At 51.0% G+C, this 19,527-nt stretch overlaps 1 protein-coding gene across 8 annotated transcripts in view; it reads left to right on the forward strand.

Moving 5' to 3' along the window:
- KIAA2012 (KIAA2012 ortholog) overlaps positions 1 to 19,527 on the forward strand; it is a 225,103-nt gene that overhangs the window by 122,931 nt on the left and 82,645 nt on the right. For 7 of the 8 annotated variants that reach the window (XM_083154101.1, XM_083154093.1, XM_083154100.1 and 4 more), the window contains exons 15-17: positions 181 to 234; positions 13,265 to 13,387; positions 14,397 to 14,513. In XM_083154101.1, the coding sequence (XP_083010227.1) occupies positions 181 to 234; positions 13,265 to 13,387; positions 14,397 to 14,513 (294 nt within the window). The remainder of the gene's footprint in view (positions 1 to 180; positions 235 to 13,264; positions 13,388 to 14,396; positions 14,514 to 19,527) is intronic. The other variant, XM_083154095.1, reaches the window with a different exon arrangement.

Below are 19,527 nucleotides of genomic sequence, written 5' to 3' on the forward strand. Positions count from 1 at the left end.
ATTAACAGAAAAAGATGCCCAGCGCCACAGAGTCACATGGAGCTCAGCGCGACTTGTACCACAAGGGGGACACGTTTATAATGTAGTTATAGCACCGTGCAACATAGACACCTGTAATCTATATGTGCTCCTCCTGTTGTTGTAACTGATAATGTTCTATATCTGTTCTATATCTGGTAGAAAAGAAAGAAGAACTGTGACACAGAGACCGCCATGCACAGAAGCAATGCTGAGGTGAGTGTCCAGTGTCTCATGTATGCGTCCCCTGTAAGTACTGTAAGAATACATTGTACACTCAGACACTGATCACACATTAGTCGGTTATAGAGTTGTCATGTTTCCAGTAATCTTACATGTGTCTTATCTGGTGACTGACAGGGCAGACAATCTTGCATGTGTCTTATCTGGTGACTGACAGGGCAGACAATCCTGCATGTGTCTTATCTGGTGAATGACGGGGCAGACAATCATGCATGTGTCTTATCTGGTGAATGACAGGGCAAAGAATCTGAGGTGTTATACGGTGACTGACAGGACAAAGAAACCTGCGTGTGTCTTATCTGGTGACTGACAGGACCAAGAAACCGGCGTGTTATCTGGTGACTGACAGGACCAAGAAACCGGCGTGTTATCTGGTGACTGACAGGACAGCAAATCCGGTGTGACTTATCTGGTGACTGACAGGGCAGACAATCCTGCATGTGTCTTATCTGGTGACTGACAGGGCAGACAATCCTGCATGTGTCTTATCTGGTGACTGACAGGGCAGACAATCCTGCATGTGTCTTATCTGGTGACTGACATGGCAGACAATCCAGCATGTCAGTATCTGGTGACTGACAGGGCAAAGAATCCAAGGTGTTATCGGTGACTGACAGGACAAAGAAACCGCCGTGTTTTCTGGTGACTGACAGGACAGTGAATCTAGCGTGTGACTTATCTGGTGACTGACAGGACAGTGAATCCAGTGTGTGACTTATCTGGTGACTGACAGGACAGAGAATCTGGCACGTGTCTTATCTGGTACGTCCCCATCTCATCCCAGTCCCTCCCTAGTAACTGGCGTTTATCTATAATCTCCGGTACCTACGTCCCGATCTCATCCCCATCCCTCCCTAGTAACTGGCGTTTATCTATAATCTCCAGTACCTACGTCCTCATCTCATCCCCGTCCCTCCCCAGTAACTTGCATTTATCTATAATATCCGGTACCTACGTCCCCATCTCATCCCCGTCCCTCCCCAGTAACTGGCGTTTATCTATAATGTCTGGTACCTACGTCCCCATCTCATTCCCGTCCCTCCCCAGTATCTGGCCTTTATCTGTAATCTCCGGTACCTACGTCCCCATCTCATCCCTGTCCCTCCCGAATAACTGGCCTTTATCTATAATCTCCGGTACCTACATCCCCACCGAATCCCCGTCCCTCCCCAGTAACTGGCCTTTATCTATAATCTCCGGTACCTACGTCCCCATCTCATCCCCGTCCCTCCCCAGTAACTGGGGTTTATCTATAATATCCAGCACCTACGTCCCCATCTCATCCCCGTCCCTCCCCAGTAACTGGCCTTTATCTATAATCTCCGGTACCTACGTCCCCATCTCATCCCCGTCCTTCCCCAGTAACTGGCGTTTATCTATAATCTCCGGTACCTACGTCCCCATCTCATCCCCGTCCCTCCCCAGTAACTGGCGTTTATTTATAATATCCGGTACCCACGTCCCCATCTCATCCCCGTCCCTCCCCAGTAACTGGCGTTTATCTATAATCTCCGGTACCTACGTCCCCGTCTCTCCCCAGTAACTGGCGTTTATCTATAATATCCGGCACCTACGTCCCCATCTCATCCCCGTCCCTCCCCAGTAACTGGCGTTTATCTATAATATCCGTTACCTACGTCCCTATCTCATCCCCGTCCCTCCCCAGTAGCTGGTGTTTATCTATAATATCCGGTACCTACGTCCCTATCTCATCCCCGTCTCTCCCCAGTAACTGGCCTTTATCTATAATCTCCGGTACCTACGTCCCCATCTCATCCCCGTCCCTCCCCAGTAACTGGCGTTTATCTATAATCTCCGGTACCTACGTCCCCATCTCATCCCCGTCCCTCCCCAGTAGCTGGCGTTTATCTATAATATCCGGTACCTACGTCCCTATCTCATCCCCGTCTCTCCCCAGTAACTGGCCTTTATCTATAATCTCCGGTACCTACGTCCCCATATCATCCCCGTCCCTCCCCAGTAACTGGCGTTTATCTATAATCTCCGGTACCTACGTCCCCATCTCATCCCCGTCTCTCCCCAGTAACTGGCGTTTATCTATAATATCCGGTACCTACGTCCCCATCTCATCCCTGTCCCTCCCCAGTAACTGGCGTTTATCTGTAATCTCCGGTACCTACGTCCCCATCTCATCCCTGTCCCTCCCCAGTAACTGGCGTTTATCTATAATATCCGGTACCTACGTCCCCATCTCATCCCTGTCCCTCCCCAGTAACTGGCGTTTATCTGTAATCTCCGGTACCTACGTCCCCATCTCATCCCTGTCCCTCCCCAGTAACTGGCATTTATCTGTAATCTCCGGTACCTACGTCCCCATCTCTTTCTTCTCACTATAATAAGTGATATACAGGATACATAGGAGTCTGTTAGAAAGACAGGAGAATGTCATTGTATTTATACTGTGTGCACATTGCATGACTGTACATTGCTCACTGGGCCCCACTCCAATAGGTGATTTACCTGCAATTTTGGGTCTTTTTCTGTGATTGCAGTAATCACAGTAAAAGACCCCAAATTGCAGGTGACTGGCAGCGGGTCCGATGTAATGCTGGGTCCTATGCGCATCCCCCCAGACCCCCTGAGTCACCCCTGCTGCAGAACAATCTCTCTTATTGCTACTTGCCGGCTTTCCTGGGATTGAATGGGTATACGGTCATTAGGTCGACACCATTAGGTCGACACAAGCATGAGGTCGACATGGGCAAGGTTAACAGTCAATAGGTCAACATGGGGTTTTTCACAGTTTTTTTTGCTGACATGTGCCGGCAGGTTGTATTTCATGCCCTACCGTGATGGGAGAATAAAATAGTGTGCCCGAAGCATGGCAAGCACAGTAAGCCATGTGAGGGGACGCCGTGCTGTGTTTCAGTGTCCATGTCAACTGTGTCGACATTCGGGTAAAAAAAAGTGACCTAATGCTTGTGTCGACCTAATAACCTGTCGACCTAGACCCCGGTGGACCTAATGGTGTCGACCCAGTGTTTGTCGACCTAATGATCCATACCCCTTGCATGTGCTAAATCGCATGCACAAGGAAGGTCCCGGGTGTCGCCGCAGTGTATGGGGGCTTTACTGTAGAGATCACCATTGTGGTGGCTGCAGTCAGTGATTACCCCAGACCCCATTATATAGTATAGTGTACCAGGCCAGCGAGCCCACCCAACATATCAGGGATCCTGTAATAATAGTGCCTGGTGTCCTGCTCTCAGAATATACAGAGAGAGACTGTACTGTAGGTTGTATTACACAGTTTGCGGCCGGGTTGGGATCATTTGGTCTACAGTCATTAGGTCGACATGGGAAAAGGTCGACATGGTTCTAGTTCGACGGGTCATTAGTTTAATCATGTCTATGTCAACAGTCAAAAGGTCGACATGGGGTTTTTCACTGTTTTTTTTTACCTGAATGCCAACACAGTAAATATGGACACAGTTTCAAGTGCACCGCTGCGCTCAGCACACTATTTTATTCTCCCACCACGCCCTAGAGGATGGTAGGGCATGAAATACCGCCTGTCGGCTAAAAAAAACAGTGAAAAACCCCATGTCGACCTTTTGACTGTCGACCTAGACATTGTCAAACGAATGACCTTTCGACCTAGACCCATGTCGACCTATTCCCATGTCGACCTAATGACTGTCGACCATCATGCTGTAGACCAAATGTCCGTATCCCTTGCGGCCTATGGACCTTATTCTGGTTGACTTGGCCTGGCGCAAATTTGCACCGAGCGCGAGTTTTAGCTTAGTACGCATGCGTACCGCCCGCAATGTGCATGTGTGCTTTGTTCAACCGTACATGCATGTGTGTGTGCAGTTTGAGGCCACTCCCCGTAGCCGGATGTTCTGAAGGAACGTGTTCACATGTGTCATAGACGTGCCTTGGCTGCCTGTGTGCGTGTGGGTGCCGTTCGGTTGGTTGCGTGCGAATCCACCAGAATAACCTCCTATGAGTGCAGCGCACAGTTCCTGGCGTCGCTATCACAGGAGTGCTGCGCTGCCGCTTGCTATGTCTCTGGTGGATGAAAGAGCATAGGGAAACGCTGCTCTCTCATCTCTGTGTGATCCCGCTCCCGCTGAGCGCACAGGCACTGTTTATGAATATTTACCACCTCGCAGACAATTCCAGCCTTGATGTCCTTAGGTAAGAAATAGGTGCAGAGCGTCTTCTATCATCCCATCCGCCAGGCCGCAGCACGCGCGCCTGCTAATGGCCTATGTCATAATGTGTCACCATGGACAAAAGGGGCAAATACCATTTAATGTGCAAGATACAGGAAAGGCTTCTTCCCTGGGAGAAGTATACATCATATTCCTCTAAGCTGTTAGTACGACGCATTTCCCGCTGCTGGATGGTGGTAACCCATAGCAACCGATTTAGATGGGTACTAGATTTGAATTGTCCACAGTGGTGATCTCTACAGTAAAGCCCCCACATTGCTGCCCAGAACTGCTACATGTAGCGTGTAGCATGTAGTGACATATATGTTTTATTTGCACACTACAGCCAGTCGCTGAACTGTAGGAGCCGGACTGGAGGCAAAGCCTGGGGGTAGGCTCCCCTGACAGGGTTTGTAGGGAGCTGACTAGCTAAACAGTCATAGAAGGGGTGTCTAAGGAGAGGGTCATAGGGGGAGGGGCTTAACGGGGTGTAGTAAGGGTATATAAGCAGAGTGCAGGCAGGAAATAGGGGTCACTGGGAGATTTTTCTGAACAGCTAAGCAGCACTGCATCTCCCATGGCTTCCCCAAACGCTGATGCTGAGGTATCTGCAGCGCTGGCTGCCCTCAGGGAGGCAGCAGGCACCAGAGGGACAGAGTGGCTGCAGCAGCAGATGTCAGGTCTGCTGGGGGGACTGGGAGCAGCAACGCAGGAGGCTGCTCCAGCGGGCGCACGGCCTCGGAGGTCCAGGCCTCCGGAGCGCTTCAGCCCATCCGTGTCCCCCAGGGTTCAGCGCCGTTCTAGGAGCCCCGTCAGGGACCCTCCAGGCCAGGCTGCGGGCCGGGCACCTTCCGCCCGCAGGACCAGGTCTGGGAGGAATCCAACATGCAGGCGGAACCCTCCGCGCGGGGGGAACCCCCCCCCCCCCACGTGCAAGAAGATCCGGCGTCACGTGGGTCTGGACCTGGAGCGGCGGGGCATGCGGGGCATGCTGCTGCCCAGCGCGGGGTGAGTCGTGCCAGGGGGGCAGAAGTACAGGCTGCGGACCGCAGGCCTGGTACACGGAGCGAGAGACGCACAGCTGGCTCCGCCTCCAACGCGGTCACGCCGGCTGGTGCTATACCTGAAGGTCGGGATGACAGGAGAAGAGAGATGGCAGCGTCAGCAGACGATGGAGAGATACCTGGTCCTTCTTCATCTGGGACCCGTCAGGACACTGGACCTGCGGCTGCTGGGTTCACAGCCCCCAGGCAGCCTGGTGAGTCTGTCTCTATGTCTATTAATGCTTTAGCACAAAGTCAGGGGGGGGGAGGGTTAGCCCCCCAGGGGGAAATGAGTAGGGGCTTTACCGAATTATTGAGTGGTTTTGCAGATTGGCTGGTGGGTTTGCGGCAGGGGGCGGGGCCGTCCCCGGCGGCAGCATGGGCACCGCAGAATTCGGGCACACCAGCTAGCATTAGTGTGCCGGTCAGTAATAGTGTGCCTGTTAGCAGTGGGGTGACGGTTAGCAGTGGGGTGCCGGTTAGCAGTGGGGTGCCGGGGAGCAGCGTGGTGCTGGTATCCGGCGGGGAGCAAAGCAGCAGCAGGGCAGGGGCTGAAGGGGGCAGTGTGGTGACGCAGGATGAGAGTGGGAGGCTTAGTGACACTGCGAAAGGGGAGGTGTATGTATGTTTTGAGGGGCCATTGGGGGCCCACCTGAAGCAGGAGGTGAGGGAGAAGATTTGGAAAGGGGAATATGTGGATATATTTTCATTACTACCCTTAGAGCGTTTTAACCTGTATAGGCCCCGCAAGGAGGAGAAAAAGGAGGAGGAGGAACGGCGGCGGTATCGGCTGATACCGCGGTCATTCACAAATTGGTTACAGGTATTTGCTATTTTAGCTAGTGTGATTGGGGAGAAGGCACCTGACAATTGTTCAGGCTTATTCTGTTACATGGATGCGATAGGAGAGGCATACCGTGTGTACGGGGGCATGGCCTGGCTCAGGTATGATGAGCAGTTTAGGCAGAGGAAGGCGGTTCGCCCCAACATTCGTTGGGATCATAAGGATATTGCTTTATGGTTAAAGGTAACGGCCCCCATAAAAAGTGGGCAGCCCTTTCGTGGGGATGGGGGGGGGGCCGAGAGAGGCCACAAGCGGGACGGCCATGCAGAAGGGACTCTGCTTTGCCTTCAACGACGGGTCATGCCGGTTTGGAGCAAAATGCAAATTCAAGCATGAATGTTCATCATGTGGAGGGAACCATGGGGCAAATAAATGCTTCAGAGGGAAGTCCCGAGACAGTAGTTCAAAAGGGGGCGACACCAGTTCGGCTGGAAAGGATGCTGGGTTATCTGCGTAGGTATCCTGACCAGCGGACAGCCGCCTTGTTGGAGGAGGGGTTTAGGGAAGGTTTTAAGATACCTTCTGACGTGCAGGTGTCAGGAAGTTTTAGGAGGAATTTGAAGTCTGCTAGGGAGCATCCTGAAGTGGTGCAGGAAAAACTGTTTAAGGAGGTGCAGCTGGGTCGTATGGCTGGACCGTTTAGGGCGGCACCGTGGCCAGATTTGATAGTCTCTCCGTTGGGGGTGGTGCCAAAAAAGGAGGCGAACAAGTTTCGTCTGATACACCATTTATCCTTCCCAAAAGGGGCGTCGGTCAATGATGGCATTGACCCCGACATCTGCTCGGTGGTTTATACATCCTTTGATGCGGCCGTTAAGTGGGTGAAGCGGTTTGGGAAAGGGGCCATGTTGGCAAAGACTGATATTGAATCGGCATTCCGGTTGCTGCCTGTTCATCCAACCAGTTTGCGCTTGTTGGGATGTTGTTGGGATGGGGAGTTTTTTTGTTGATCGTTGTTTACCGATGGGGTGCTCCTTGTCGTGTGCTTATTTTGAGGCCTTTAGTTCCTTTTTGGAGTGGGTGGTTAAGGATGTCTCTGGGTGCAGTTCAGTTATTCATTACCTAGATGATTTTTGATGTATTGGTCCCGGGGGGACCGGTGTATGTGATTTATTGTTGAGGACTGTTGAAAGGGTGTCGGCAGACTTTGGGGTCCCGCTTGCTCCGGGAAAGACGGAGGGCCCTGCGACTGTGATCAGTTTTTTGGGTATTGTCATTGATACTGTGAATATGGAGTGTCGCTTGCCTGAAGAAAAGTTACTGGGTTTGAAGGCCGAGGTAGGGAGGGCGTTGCTGTTGAAGAAAATCAGATTGAGGGAATTACAGTCCTTGCTGGGTAAGTTGAATTTTGCGTGTCGCATTATGCCGATGGGCCGCATTTTCAGCAGGAGGCTGGCAGCAGCGACAGCAGGGGTGGTTCTTCCTCATCATTTTGTCAGATTAGGTAGTGAGTTGAAAGGGGACTTGCGGGTGTGGGCATCTTTTCTGGAAACCTTTAATGGCAGGGCGTTGTGGATGTCAGACACGTGCGTGGCTACAGAGCTAGACCTTTTCACAGACGCCGCTGGGAGTGGCGGTTTTGGGGCTTATTGCCAGGAACATTGGTGTGTGGGCCGGTGGCCGGAGTATTGGGTGCAGAGAGGCTTGGTTAAAAATTTAGCATTGTTGGAATTGTTTCCTATTTTGGTTGCAGTTGTTGTTTGGGGTGAGCTGTTCCGCGATAGGAAGATTTGTTTTTACTGCGATAATTTGGGGGTGGTCATGGCTATTAATCAATTGTCGGCATCTTCACCGCCGGTGGTTACTATTTTGCAGCAGTTGGTATTGGAATGTCTGGCTTTGAATTTGTGGGTTGTGGCTAGGCACGTTCCCGGTGTCTCTAACGGCATTGCGGATTCTTTATCTCGTTCACAGTGGGAACGATTCCGGGAGTTGGCGCCAGAGGCGGACAGGGAGGGGACCGGGTTCCCGAGTCGGCTCTGGGCTCTGCTGGACGGGTAGTCGATCAGCTCATCAGGGAATCCTTGGCCCCAAATACATGGTCGGCATACAATCAGGAATGGCGGAGCTGGTTAGAATGGCGTGAGGTAGTAGGTTTGAAAGAGGATGATGACGAGTTGGCTGTCTTGCTATACATAGGCCATTGTAAGGAGATTGGTTGGTCAGTGGCTAAGATCACGCGCTGTATGGCGGGCTTAGCTTTTGGGTTTCGTGCAGGTGGGAGGCCTGATGTCACAAAGAATTTCCTGATTGCGCAGGCTTTAAAAGGCTGGAGAAAAGGACATGTAGTACAGGATCAGAGAAGGCCGGTGTCCTTCCAGTTGTTGCAGAATATGGGCAGGAAGTTGGGTGAGGTCTGTAGTTCCAATTTCGAGGAAAGGTTGTTCGGGGTAGCCTTTTCGCTTGCCTTCTTCGGGGCACTGCGGATTGGTGAACTCGTGAGTCCAAGCGTCTCCAGGCCGGGAGGTTTGTTAGGGGAGGATGTGGATTTATACTCGGATAGGGTGGAGCTAGTGGTGAGGAGGTCTAAGACGGATCAATTAGGGAGGGGGAAGAAGGTAGTTCTCTTCTCTGTACCAGGCTCAGATATGTGCCCGGTAGCACGGCTGAGGATATTTAAGGAGGTCAGAGTGGGCAGAGAAAGGGATCCTTTGCTGATGCATGCGAATGGGTCCTTTTTATCACGGTTCCAGTTCACAAGCGTGTTTAGAGCAGTCCTGCGGACGTTGGGCCTCAAGGGGGAGGAATACGCGGGTCACTCTTTCCGCATCGGGGCCGCAACTGAGGCTGCTAGGATGGGTTTGGGAGATGAGCTGATTAAGCGCATTGGGCGATGGGAATCGTCTCGTTTTCGTTCATATGTTCGTTTAGGGGATTGTTGAGGCTGATTGTGTTCTTTCTAATTTTAGGGCATCCCCCGTGCCTGATTTGGATTTTAGGACATTCATATGTCTTTTGGGGAGCTTTGCGGGCTGATGTCAGACCGAACGGCCGCCAGCTAGGTTTGGATAGAGAGGAGGCAGTGGTTCGATGGCTGGGGAAGCGCGGTATGGTATGGAGTGGAATGTTACAGGAATTTCACCGTTTTGTTCGGCTCGATAGGGCTCCCGACATATTAGTGTTGCACGTGGGAGGGAATGACCTTGGGAGCAGACCATTTAGGGAGTTGATAATGGTCCGTTATTGGAGGGATGCAAGGTCGGCTGACAAGATCAATAAGGCACGGATAAAAGTCAACAGGGCAATTGGGCGTTTTATGGCTAGAAACGGCGCGGTAGTGGTGAGGCACAGGGAACTTGAGTCTGGTGCCGGTGCTTTTTGGAGAGGAGACGGTGTGCATTTGAACGCTGTAGGGATCGATGTTTGGTCCTTGGGACTACAGGAAGGGATAGAAACAGCGTTCCGGATGTGGGGGGGTCGCCCGGGGTCAAGGGCTTAACCCCGTGCTTGGTGGCGGAGGGGGGTCCTCGAGGTTAGTGGCATTGAGGCTTAATTATGCGGCGGGGAGGGCCCCATGAGGGGGCTGGACTCCCCTGGGTGAGGCTAATTAATGAGCACTGGGTGTTGACAATTTGTGCCCTCGAGCCAATCGCTATCGGCTACACCGTTATCTCCTGGACGGGACCATCCTGTCAGGATGTACTGGGCTAATGCACCTCTGCTGTTATTCCCATACGGGACCATCCTGTCAGGATGTACTGGGGTAATGCACCTCTGCTGTTATTCCCATACATGACATCCTGTCAGGATGTACTGGGGTAATGCACCTCCGCTGTTATTCCCATACATGACATCCTGTCAGGATGTACTGGGGTAATGCACCTCCGCTGTTATTCCCATACATGACATCCTGTCAGGATGTACTTGGGTAATGCACCTCCACCGTTATCTCCTGGACGGGACCATCCTGTCAGGATGTACTGGGGTAATGCACCTCTGCTGTGTTATTCCCATACGGGACCATCCTGTCCGGACGTACTGGGGTAATGCACCTCCACCATTTTTTCCGGACGGAACCATCCTGTCAGGATGTACTGGGGTAATAATGCACCTCCACCGTTATCTCCGGACGGGACCATTCTGTCAGGATGTACTGGACTAATGCACCTCTGCTGTTATTCCCATACGGGACCATCCTGTCAGGATGTACTGGGGTAATGCACCTCCTCTGTTATTCCCATACATGTCGACCTTGACCCATGTCGACCTTGACCCATGTCGACCTTGACCCATGTCGACCTTGACCCATGTCGACTTTGACCCATGTCGACCTTTAACACTGTCGACCTTGGGGCCAGTCGACCTTCCGGGGTCGACCTAATGACTGTAGACCAAAGTCTGGTCTGACAGATGTACCGATTCCTCCCCAGGATATACCGGGGTAATGCACCTCCGCTGTTATTCCCATACATGACATCCTGTCAGGATGTACTGGGGTAATGCACCTCCACTGTTATTCCTATACATGACATCCTGTCAGGATGTACTGGGGTAATGCACCTCCACTGTTATTCCTATACATGACATCCTGTCAGGATGTACTGGGGTAATGCACCTATGCTGTTATTCCCATACGGGACCATCCTGTCAGGATGTACTGGGGTAATGCACCTCCTCTGTTATTCCCATACATGTCGACCTTGACCCATGTCGACCTTGACCCATGTCGACCTTGACCCATGTCGACTTTGACCCATGTCGACCTTTAACACTGTCGACCTTGGGGCCAGTCGACCTTCCGGGGTCGACCTAATGACTGTAGACCAAAGTCTGGTCTGACAGATGTACCGATTCCTCCCCAGGATATACCGGGGTAATGCACCTCCGCTGTTATTCCCATACATGACATCCTGTCAGGATGTACTGGGGTAATGCACCTCCACTGTTATTCCTATACATGACATCCTGTCAGGATGTACTGGGGTAATGCACCTCCACTGTTATTCCTATACATGACATCCTGTCAGGATGTACTGGGGTAATGCACCTATGCTGTTATTACCATACGGGACCATCCTGTCAGGACGTACTGGGCTAATGCACCTCTGCTGTTATTCCCATACGGGACCATCCTGTCAGGATCTACTGAGGTAATGCACCTCCACCGTTATCTCCGGACGGAACCATCCTGTCGGGATGTACTGGGGTAATGCACCTCCACCACTATCTCCTGGACGGGACCATCCTGTCAGGATGTACTGGTGTAATGCACCTATGCTGTTATTCCCATACGGGACCATCCTCTCCGGACATACTGGGGTAATGCACCTCCGCCATTATCTCTGGACGGAACCATCCTGTCAGGATGTACTGGGGTAATGCACCTCCACGGTTATCTCCGGACGGGACCATCCTGTCAGGATGTACTGGGCTAATGCACCTCCGCTGTTATTCCCATACATGACATCACTGTTATTCTGCTGCGCTATATAAGACACTGTAACGGAATCTGCTGCGCTATATAAGACACTGTAACGGAATCTCCTGCGCTATAGAAGACACTGTAACGGAATCTGCTGTGCTATATAAGACACTGTAACGGAATGTGCTGCGCTATATAAGACACTGTAACGGAATCTGCTGCACTATATAAGACACTGTAACGGAATCTCCTGCGCTATAGAAGACACTATAACTGAATCTGCTGCACTATATAAGACACTGTAACGGAATCTGCTGCGCTATATAAGACACTGTAACGGAATCTGCTGCGCTATATAAGACACTGTAACGGAATCTGCTGCGCTATTTAAGACACTGTAACGGAATCTGCTGCGCTATATAAGACACTGTAACGGGACCTGCTGCGCTATATAAGACACTGTAACGGGACCTGCTGCGCTATATAAGACACTGTAACGGGACCTGCTGCGCTATATAAGACACTTAACGGAATCTGCTGCGCTATATAAGACACTGTAACGGAATCTGCTGCGCTATATAAGACTGTAATGGAATCTGCTTCGCTATATACTGTAAGACACTGTAATGTAATCTGCTGCGCTATATAAGACACTGTAACGGAATCTGCTGCGCTATATAAGACACTGTAACGTAATCTGCTGCGCTATATAAGACACTGTTACGTAATCTGCTGCGCTATATAAGGCACTGTAACGGAATCTGCTGCTATATAAGATGCTGTAACGGAATCTGCTGCGCTATATAAGACACTGTAAATAAATACATATTCTCAGTGACATAGGTGACCCATATCAGTGCCATAGGGGTCCCCATATCAGTGCCATAGGGGTCCCCATATAAGTGCCATATCATCAGTGCCCTAGGGGTCCCCATATCTGTGCCATAGGGGTCCCCATATCTGTGCCATATCATCAGTGCCCTAGGGGTCCCCATATCCCTGCCATAGGGGTCCCCATATCAGTGCCATATCATCAGTGCCCTAGGGGTCCCCATATCAGTGCCCTAGGGGTCCCCATATCAGTGCCATATCATCAGTGCCCTAGGGGTCCCCATATCAGTGCCATAGGGGTCCCCATATCCGTGCCATAGGGGTCCCCATATCAGTGCCATATCATCAGTGCCATAGGGGTCCCCATATCAGTGCCATATCATCAGTGCCCTAGGGGTCCCCATATCCGTGCCATAGGGGTCCCCATATCGGTGCCATAGCATCAGTGCCCTAGGGGTCCCCATACCAGTGCCGCTTTCCTTTCTCTTGTTTGCCTGTATGGCAGTGCAGTGTGTAGTGGGTGCTATAGATTTGTCTGGTGACCAGATAGGTTTATGTGACCTTATAGCAATATTACTTGTCATGGTCACATTACATACAGTGTCCTGAATTAATAGGTCCCACCATTTGTATTCTAGATACACATACACATAAGTCACTTACTGTATTTGTCTGGCCGATTGTGGAAGCTCCTTCTTGTACTTTCCCGCATAGTGTAATGAGATTGTGTTTTGCGATTTAGCAGCCGACCAATGAGAAGAGCCCCAGCGAGGAGAAGATGGTTGTGACGAGTGGGCAGCAGAAGGGCGCACAGGCCAATGACAGGAGAGATGTAAGAGCGACCATGACTGTAACGCTGCCACAGGTATGATATGGACAGGCTGAGAGTGTGGTAACCGGGAGTAACACATTACCACAAGCATTCAGCGGAATGAGATGATGGGAGTCGTGGTCCCTACTAAGGGCCGAGAGATATTCCTACTTTTAACAATTGATTTATGTTGGATGGAGGAAACCCAGGGGCCACAGACAGGGATGGGCTCCTGAATTTGCTGCAGGACCCAAAATACTTCAATGTCTATGAAATGCCAGAAACCTGTTACTGGTGTAAGATTGTCTGAGATCCATAGTGCATGGCGGTCAGTGCCGCTGACGTAGGGCCCCGGTCACAGCCGCTGGTACAGGGATAATGTGTGAGTGCCGGGCCCCGGTCAGTGCCGCTGTGCAGGGATAACGTGTTATATTGTAACCTGAGCGCAGGGCCCCAGTCAGTGCCGCTGTGCAGGGATAACGTATTATACTGTAACCTAAACGCCGGGCCACGGTCAGTGCCGCTGGTACAGGGATAACGTGTTATACTGTAACCTGAGCGCTGGGCCCCGGTCAGTGCCGCTGTGCAGGGATAACGTGTTATACTGTAACCTGAGCTCCGGGCCCCGGTCAGTGCCGCTGTGCAGGGATAACGTGTTATACTGTAACCTGAGCGCCGGGCCCCGGTCAGTGCCGCTGGTGCAGGGATAACGTGTTATACTGTAACCTGAGCGATGGGCCCCGGTCAGTTCCGCTGGTGCAGGGATAACCTGTTATACTGTAACCAGAGCGCCCGGCCCCGGTCAGTGCCGCTGGTACAGGGATAACCTGTTATACTGTAACCTGTGTGCCGGGCCCCGGTCAGTGCCGCTGGCACAGGAATAACGTGTTATACTGTAACCAGAGCGCCGGGCCCCGGTCAGTGCCGCTGGTGCAGGGATGTGTAGATGGGCCCCGGTAATGTTTATCAGACTCCATGGTCTCCTCAGCTGCTCTTTAATATTAAATATACAGTAAATTTACTCTGTGACATTAATGGAAAGTGTTGGTTTTAATTACCACAGGAAAACATGGAATGCACATCCTCAGACATAGACGCAGAGAAATTGTCCATCTCAAGTACCAGAGATTCCCCAAACCATATTGCTGCAGAGGAGCTTCCATCCCCCTGGGGGTTGCAGGTATGTTTCCAGAAGCCCAGGACATGTCATACAGTGTGCATGTATGTATCATATTATATATTACCAGTGTGTTGTGGTGACGGTATTACACTCCCCCCGTGTGTGTGGTGATGGTATTACACTCCCCGATGTGTGTGTGTGTGTGTGGTGACGGTTTTACCCTCCCCTGTGTGTGTGGTGTGACGGTATTACACTCCCCAGTGTGTGTGTGTGTGTGGTGACGGTTTTACACTCCCCGGTGTGTGTGTGTGTGTGTAGTGGCGGTATTACACTCCCCAGTGTGTGTGTGGTGACGGTATTACACTCCCTGGTGTGTGTGGTGACGGTATTACACTCCCCGGTGTGTGTGGTGACGGTATTACACTCCCCGGTGTGTGTGGTGACGGTATTACACTCCCCGTGTGTGTGGTGATGGTATTACACTCCCCCGTGTGTGTGGTGACGGTATTACACTCCACGGTGTGTTTAGTGATGGTATTAAACTCCCCGGTGTGTGTGGTGACGGTATTAAACTCCCCGGTGTGTGTGTGGGGATGGTATTACACTCCCCGGTGTGTGTGTGTGGTGACGGTATTGCACTCCCCGGTGTGTGTATGGTGACGGTATTACACTCCACGGTGTGTTTAGTGATGGTATTACACTCCCCCGTGTGTGTGGTGACGGTATTACACTCAACGGTGTGTTTAGTGATGGTATTAAACTCCCCGGTGTGTGTGGTGACGGTATTAAACTCCCCGGTGTGTGTGTGGGGATGGTATTACACTCCCCGGTGTGTGTGTGTGGTGACGGTATTGCACTCCCCGGTGTGTGTATGGTGACGGTATTAAACTCCCCGGTATGTGTGGTGACGGTATTAAACTCCCCGGTGTGTGTGTAGGGATGGTATTACACTCCCTGGTATGTGTGTGTGTGGTGACGGTATTGCACTCCCCGGTGTGTGTATGGTGACGGTATTAAACTCCCCGGTATGTGTGGTGACGGTATTAAACTCCCCGGTGTGTGTAGTGACGGTATTACACTCCCCGGTGTGTGTGTGCGTGTGGTGATGGTATTGCACTCCCCTGTGTGTGTGGTGACGGTATTACACTGCCTCGTGTGGTGTGGTGACGGTATTACACTCCCTGGTGTGTGTGGTGACGGTATTACACTCCCCGGTGTGTGTGGTGACGGTATTACACTCCCCGGTGTGTGTGTGCGTGTGTGTAGTGACGGTATTACACTCCCCGGTGTGTGTGTGCGTGTGTGTGGTGACGGTATTACACTCCCTGGTGTGTGTGGTGACGGTAATACACTCCCCGGTGTGTGTGGTGACGGTATTACACTCCCTGGTGTGTGTGGTGACGGTATTACACCCCCCGATGTGTGTGGTGATGGTATTACACTCCCCCGTGTGTGTGGTGACGGAATTACACTCCCTGGTGTGTGTGGTGACGGTATTTAACTCCCCGGTGTGTGTGGTGATGGTGTAACACTCCCCGGTGTGGTGTGGTGATGGTATTACACTCACCGGTGTGTGTGGTGACGGGGGGAGTCCCAGCTTTTGGAATATATCCTTAGAAAAACTTTGTCAGACAGAACCTGAAATATCTGACTGGGAAGAGCAATTAACAGGCTTGGATGGGGACCACTGCTTTGAAGTCAAATATCTCTGACTTCAGCCAAGGGCTGATTTTTTAAATTCTTGTACCCATGGGAAGAGGGGGGACCCTTAACTTTCAGCCTATGGCCCTTAGACTCCTGGAGGGGGGTTCTGGGTACTCAGAAACCCCCCTTACGTGCACCACTGCCTGTATGCACACATATCTAGCTTACATGTATGTCTGGGTCTCCTCTTCTTCTGTTGCTGTTAATCACAGAGCACAATCAATGGGACCAGCACAAACCAGTTACTTTGCCCCATTACCTGATGGTAATTGGGAGTAATACTGACTCTACAGAGTGCGACCAGATGCTCACACCTAGCACCTGCCGGACACATGTATCAAGTTCTCGCTGGTCAGAGGGTAACCCACATACTGCAGGAGAGCACGGTTGTGTGGGCAGAGTTCTTATATTTAAGAAATAAAGAAGAAGAAAGACTCTCTTTTTTGTTGGGGCACTCTTTGAAAAATGATTACATAAAAGTAATCTTAAATATTAGTCTTATATGATTTTTAACTATTTTATGGTATGTGATGGGACATAGCAGGAGATCAAATGACTAGGAACCTCTCCTGAGATGAGATGAGTGCTAGTATAACAATTTCTCGGGGCTGGGAAAGTGCCCTGATTTGATTATTGTGTACTAAAATGTAACTTTTAATGGTACATTTTTAAAATAGGTACTAGACAGACAAACAGACATTGACACACATAAACAGAAAGAATGACTGTAATAGTCTATAATATTTCTTGCATAGTACGCTGCTTGAGTTATTTGGGATACGAGAGAATGTCCAGAATTTCATTAGAATCTGCCCCTGATCTCCAATAGGAGAAAAATGATCATTTGTTTAAAAAAACAGTTTGCACACTGTCTATAAAAAGTCTAGTATCGAATAATCTTCAGACTGGTCATTTGAGTTTAGTAAAGCAGATTTATTGTGAGGTGCTTTTGACTACTTATAGTGTGTACACCCAGTACAATATGCCTCCCAATGTTGACGATATAGTCAACATCGTGTCGGCATCACATGCAGATCGCAAGGGTTTTTACCCTTGTGATCCCGATGCACACTCCCATATCGCAAGGCGGAAAGTCTTGGCTGCATAGACTATATAGTCAGACTTGTATGCAGCTTGCATGCGCCGCGCAATGCGATGTGATCTGATCGTATCGGGGATCGCATCTCATGGCACATCTCACCGTGTGTACACACCATTAGTCTAATAAATCATCAGATGTTTGGAAGCATACTAACTTGTAATGCAATTGACATATACAACATCAAGTATCGCTGGGTGACCAAGTCCAAGAGTACAAGATACACATAGTATAGTCGGTCAATAATGTATATTATTTTGAGAGGTTGGTGAAAAAATATAGGTGTATCTTATAAAGAGTAAAATATACATTCAGATACTGGCATTCAGAATACGCCAGTCATATACTGCAGCCGGGTGTACTAGAATTAGTATTCAGACGTGTCTCTTATTAGTGATTCCTGTACGTAGAGAAATGGACGCAGTAATCTTTGTACACAATTATAATGAATAGGCAATATAGGTAATAGTGTGTCTCCCCCCCGTAATGAGAGAAGATTAAGTGGAGAGAAGAGGGGAAAAGGGGAAAGAGAAAGGAAAAAAGATGGGAGAGAGGAAAATGTAGGAGAGAGATAAAGTATAAGTTAGAAATTCCCAGATTGTCCCAGACAAGCATTAACCCGAAACTTGCCTGCTCTGTAATAGATTGGGCTTTTGTAGGTATTGTGGGAGATTGTTTTCCTTTTTTTTGTGGGATCTGAGGGATAAGAGAGAGAGAGAGAGAGAGAGAGAGAGAGAGAGAGGTTTCTTATATTACCAGGTTAATGTGCAGGTCATCTGTACATACAGTATGGGGTCGGTTGGTCTGTACATACTGTACGGGGTCGGTTGGTCTGTACATACTGTACGGGGTCGGTTGGTCTGTACATACATTACGGGGACGGGTGGTCTGTACATACATTACTGGGTCGGGTGGTCTGTACATACATTACTGGGTCGGGTGGTCTGTACATGCAGTACGGGGTCGGGTGGTCTGTACATGCTGTACGGGGTCGGGTGGTCTGTACATGCTGTACGGGGTCGGGTGGTCTGTACATGCTGTACGGGGTCGGGTGGTCTGTACATGCTGTACGGGGTCGGGTGGTCTGTACATGCTGTACGGGGTCGGGTGGTCTGTACATGCTGTACGGGGTCGGGTGGTCTGTACATACAGTACGGGGTCGGGTGGTCTGTACATACAGTACGGGGTCGGGTGGTCTGTACATACAGTACGCCGGGCTGGGTGGTCTGTAAATACAGTACAGGGTTGGGTGGTCTGTACATACTGTACGGGTGGGGTGGTCTGTACATACTGTACGGGTGGGGTGGTCTGTACATACTGTACGGGTGGGGTGGTCTGTACATACTGTACGGGTCGTGTGGTCTGTACATATAGTACGGGGTCAAGTGCTCTGTACATGCTCTACGGGGTCGGGCGGTGTGTACATATAGTACGGGGTCGGGTGGTCTGTACGCGCACGGTCAGGTGGTCTGTACATGCTGTACGGGGTCGCGTGGTCTGTACATGCTGTACGGGGTCGCGTGGTCTGTACAAGCTGTACGGGGTCGCGTGGTCTGTACAAGCTGTACGGGGTCGCGTGGTCTGTACATGCTGTACGGGGTCGCGTGGTCTGTACATGCTGTACGGGGTCGCGGGGTCTGTACATGCTGTACGGGGTCGCGGGGTCTGTACATGCTGCACGGGGTCGCAGGGTCTGTACATGCTGCACGGGGTCGCGGGGTCTGTACATGCTGTACGGGGTCGCGGGGTCTGTACATGCTGTGCGGGGTCTGTACATGCTGTACGGGGTCGCGGGGTCTGTACATGCTGCACGGGGTCGCGTGGTCTGTACATGCTGCACGGGGTCGCGTGGTCTGTACATGCTGGTCTGTACATGTACAACGGGGTTGGGGTGGGCTGTATGTGCAGGGTTGGGTGGTCTGTATATACAGTACGGGGTCGGGTGGTCTGTACATACAGTAAGGGGTCGGGTAGTCTGTACGTGCAGGGTTGGGTGGTCTGTACATACAGTAAGGGGTCGGGTGGTCTGTACATACAGTAAGGGGTCGGGTAGTCTGTACATACAGTAAGGGGTCGGGTAGTCTGTACGCGCAGGGTCGGGTGGTCTGTACATAGAGTAAGGGGTCGGGTGGTCTGTACATAGAGTAAGGGGTCGGGTGGTCTGTACATACAGTAAGGGGTCGGGTGGTCTGTACACGCAGGGTCGGGTGGTCTGTACATAGAGTAAGGGGTCGGGTGTATGCGCAGGGTTGGGTGGTCGCAGGGTTGGGT

Source organism: Crinia signifera, chromosome 7 (genome assembly GCF_055691185.1).
Source record: "Crinia signifera chromosome 7, ASM5569118v1, whole genome shotgun sequence".
NCBI lineage: Eukaryota > Metazoa > Chordata > Amphibia > Anura > Myobatrachidae > Crinia > Crinia signifera.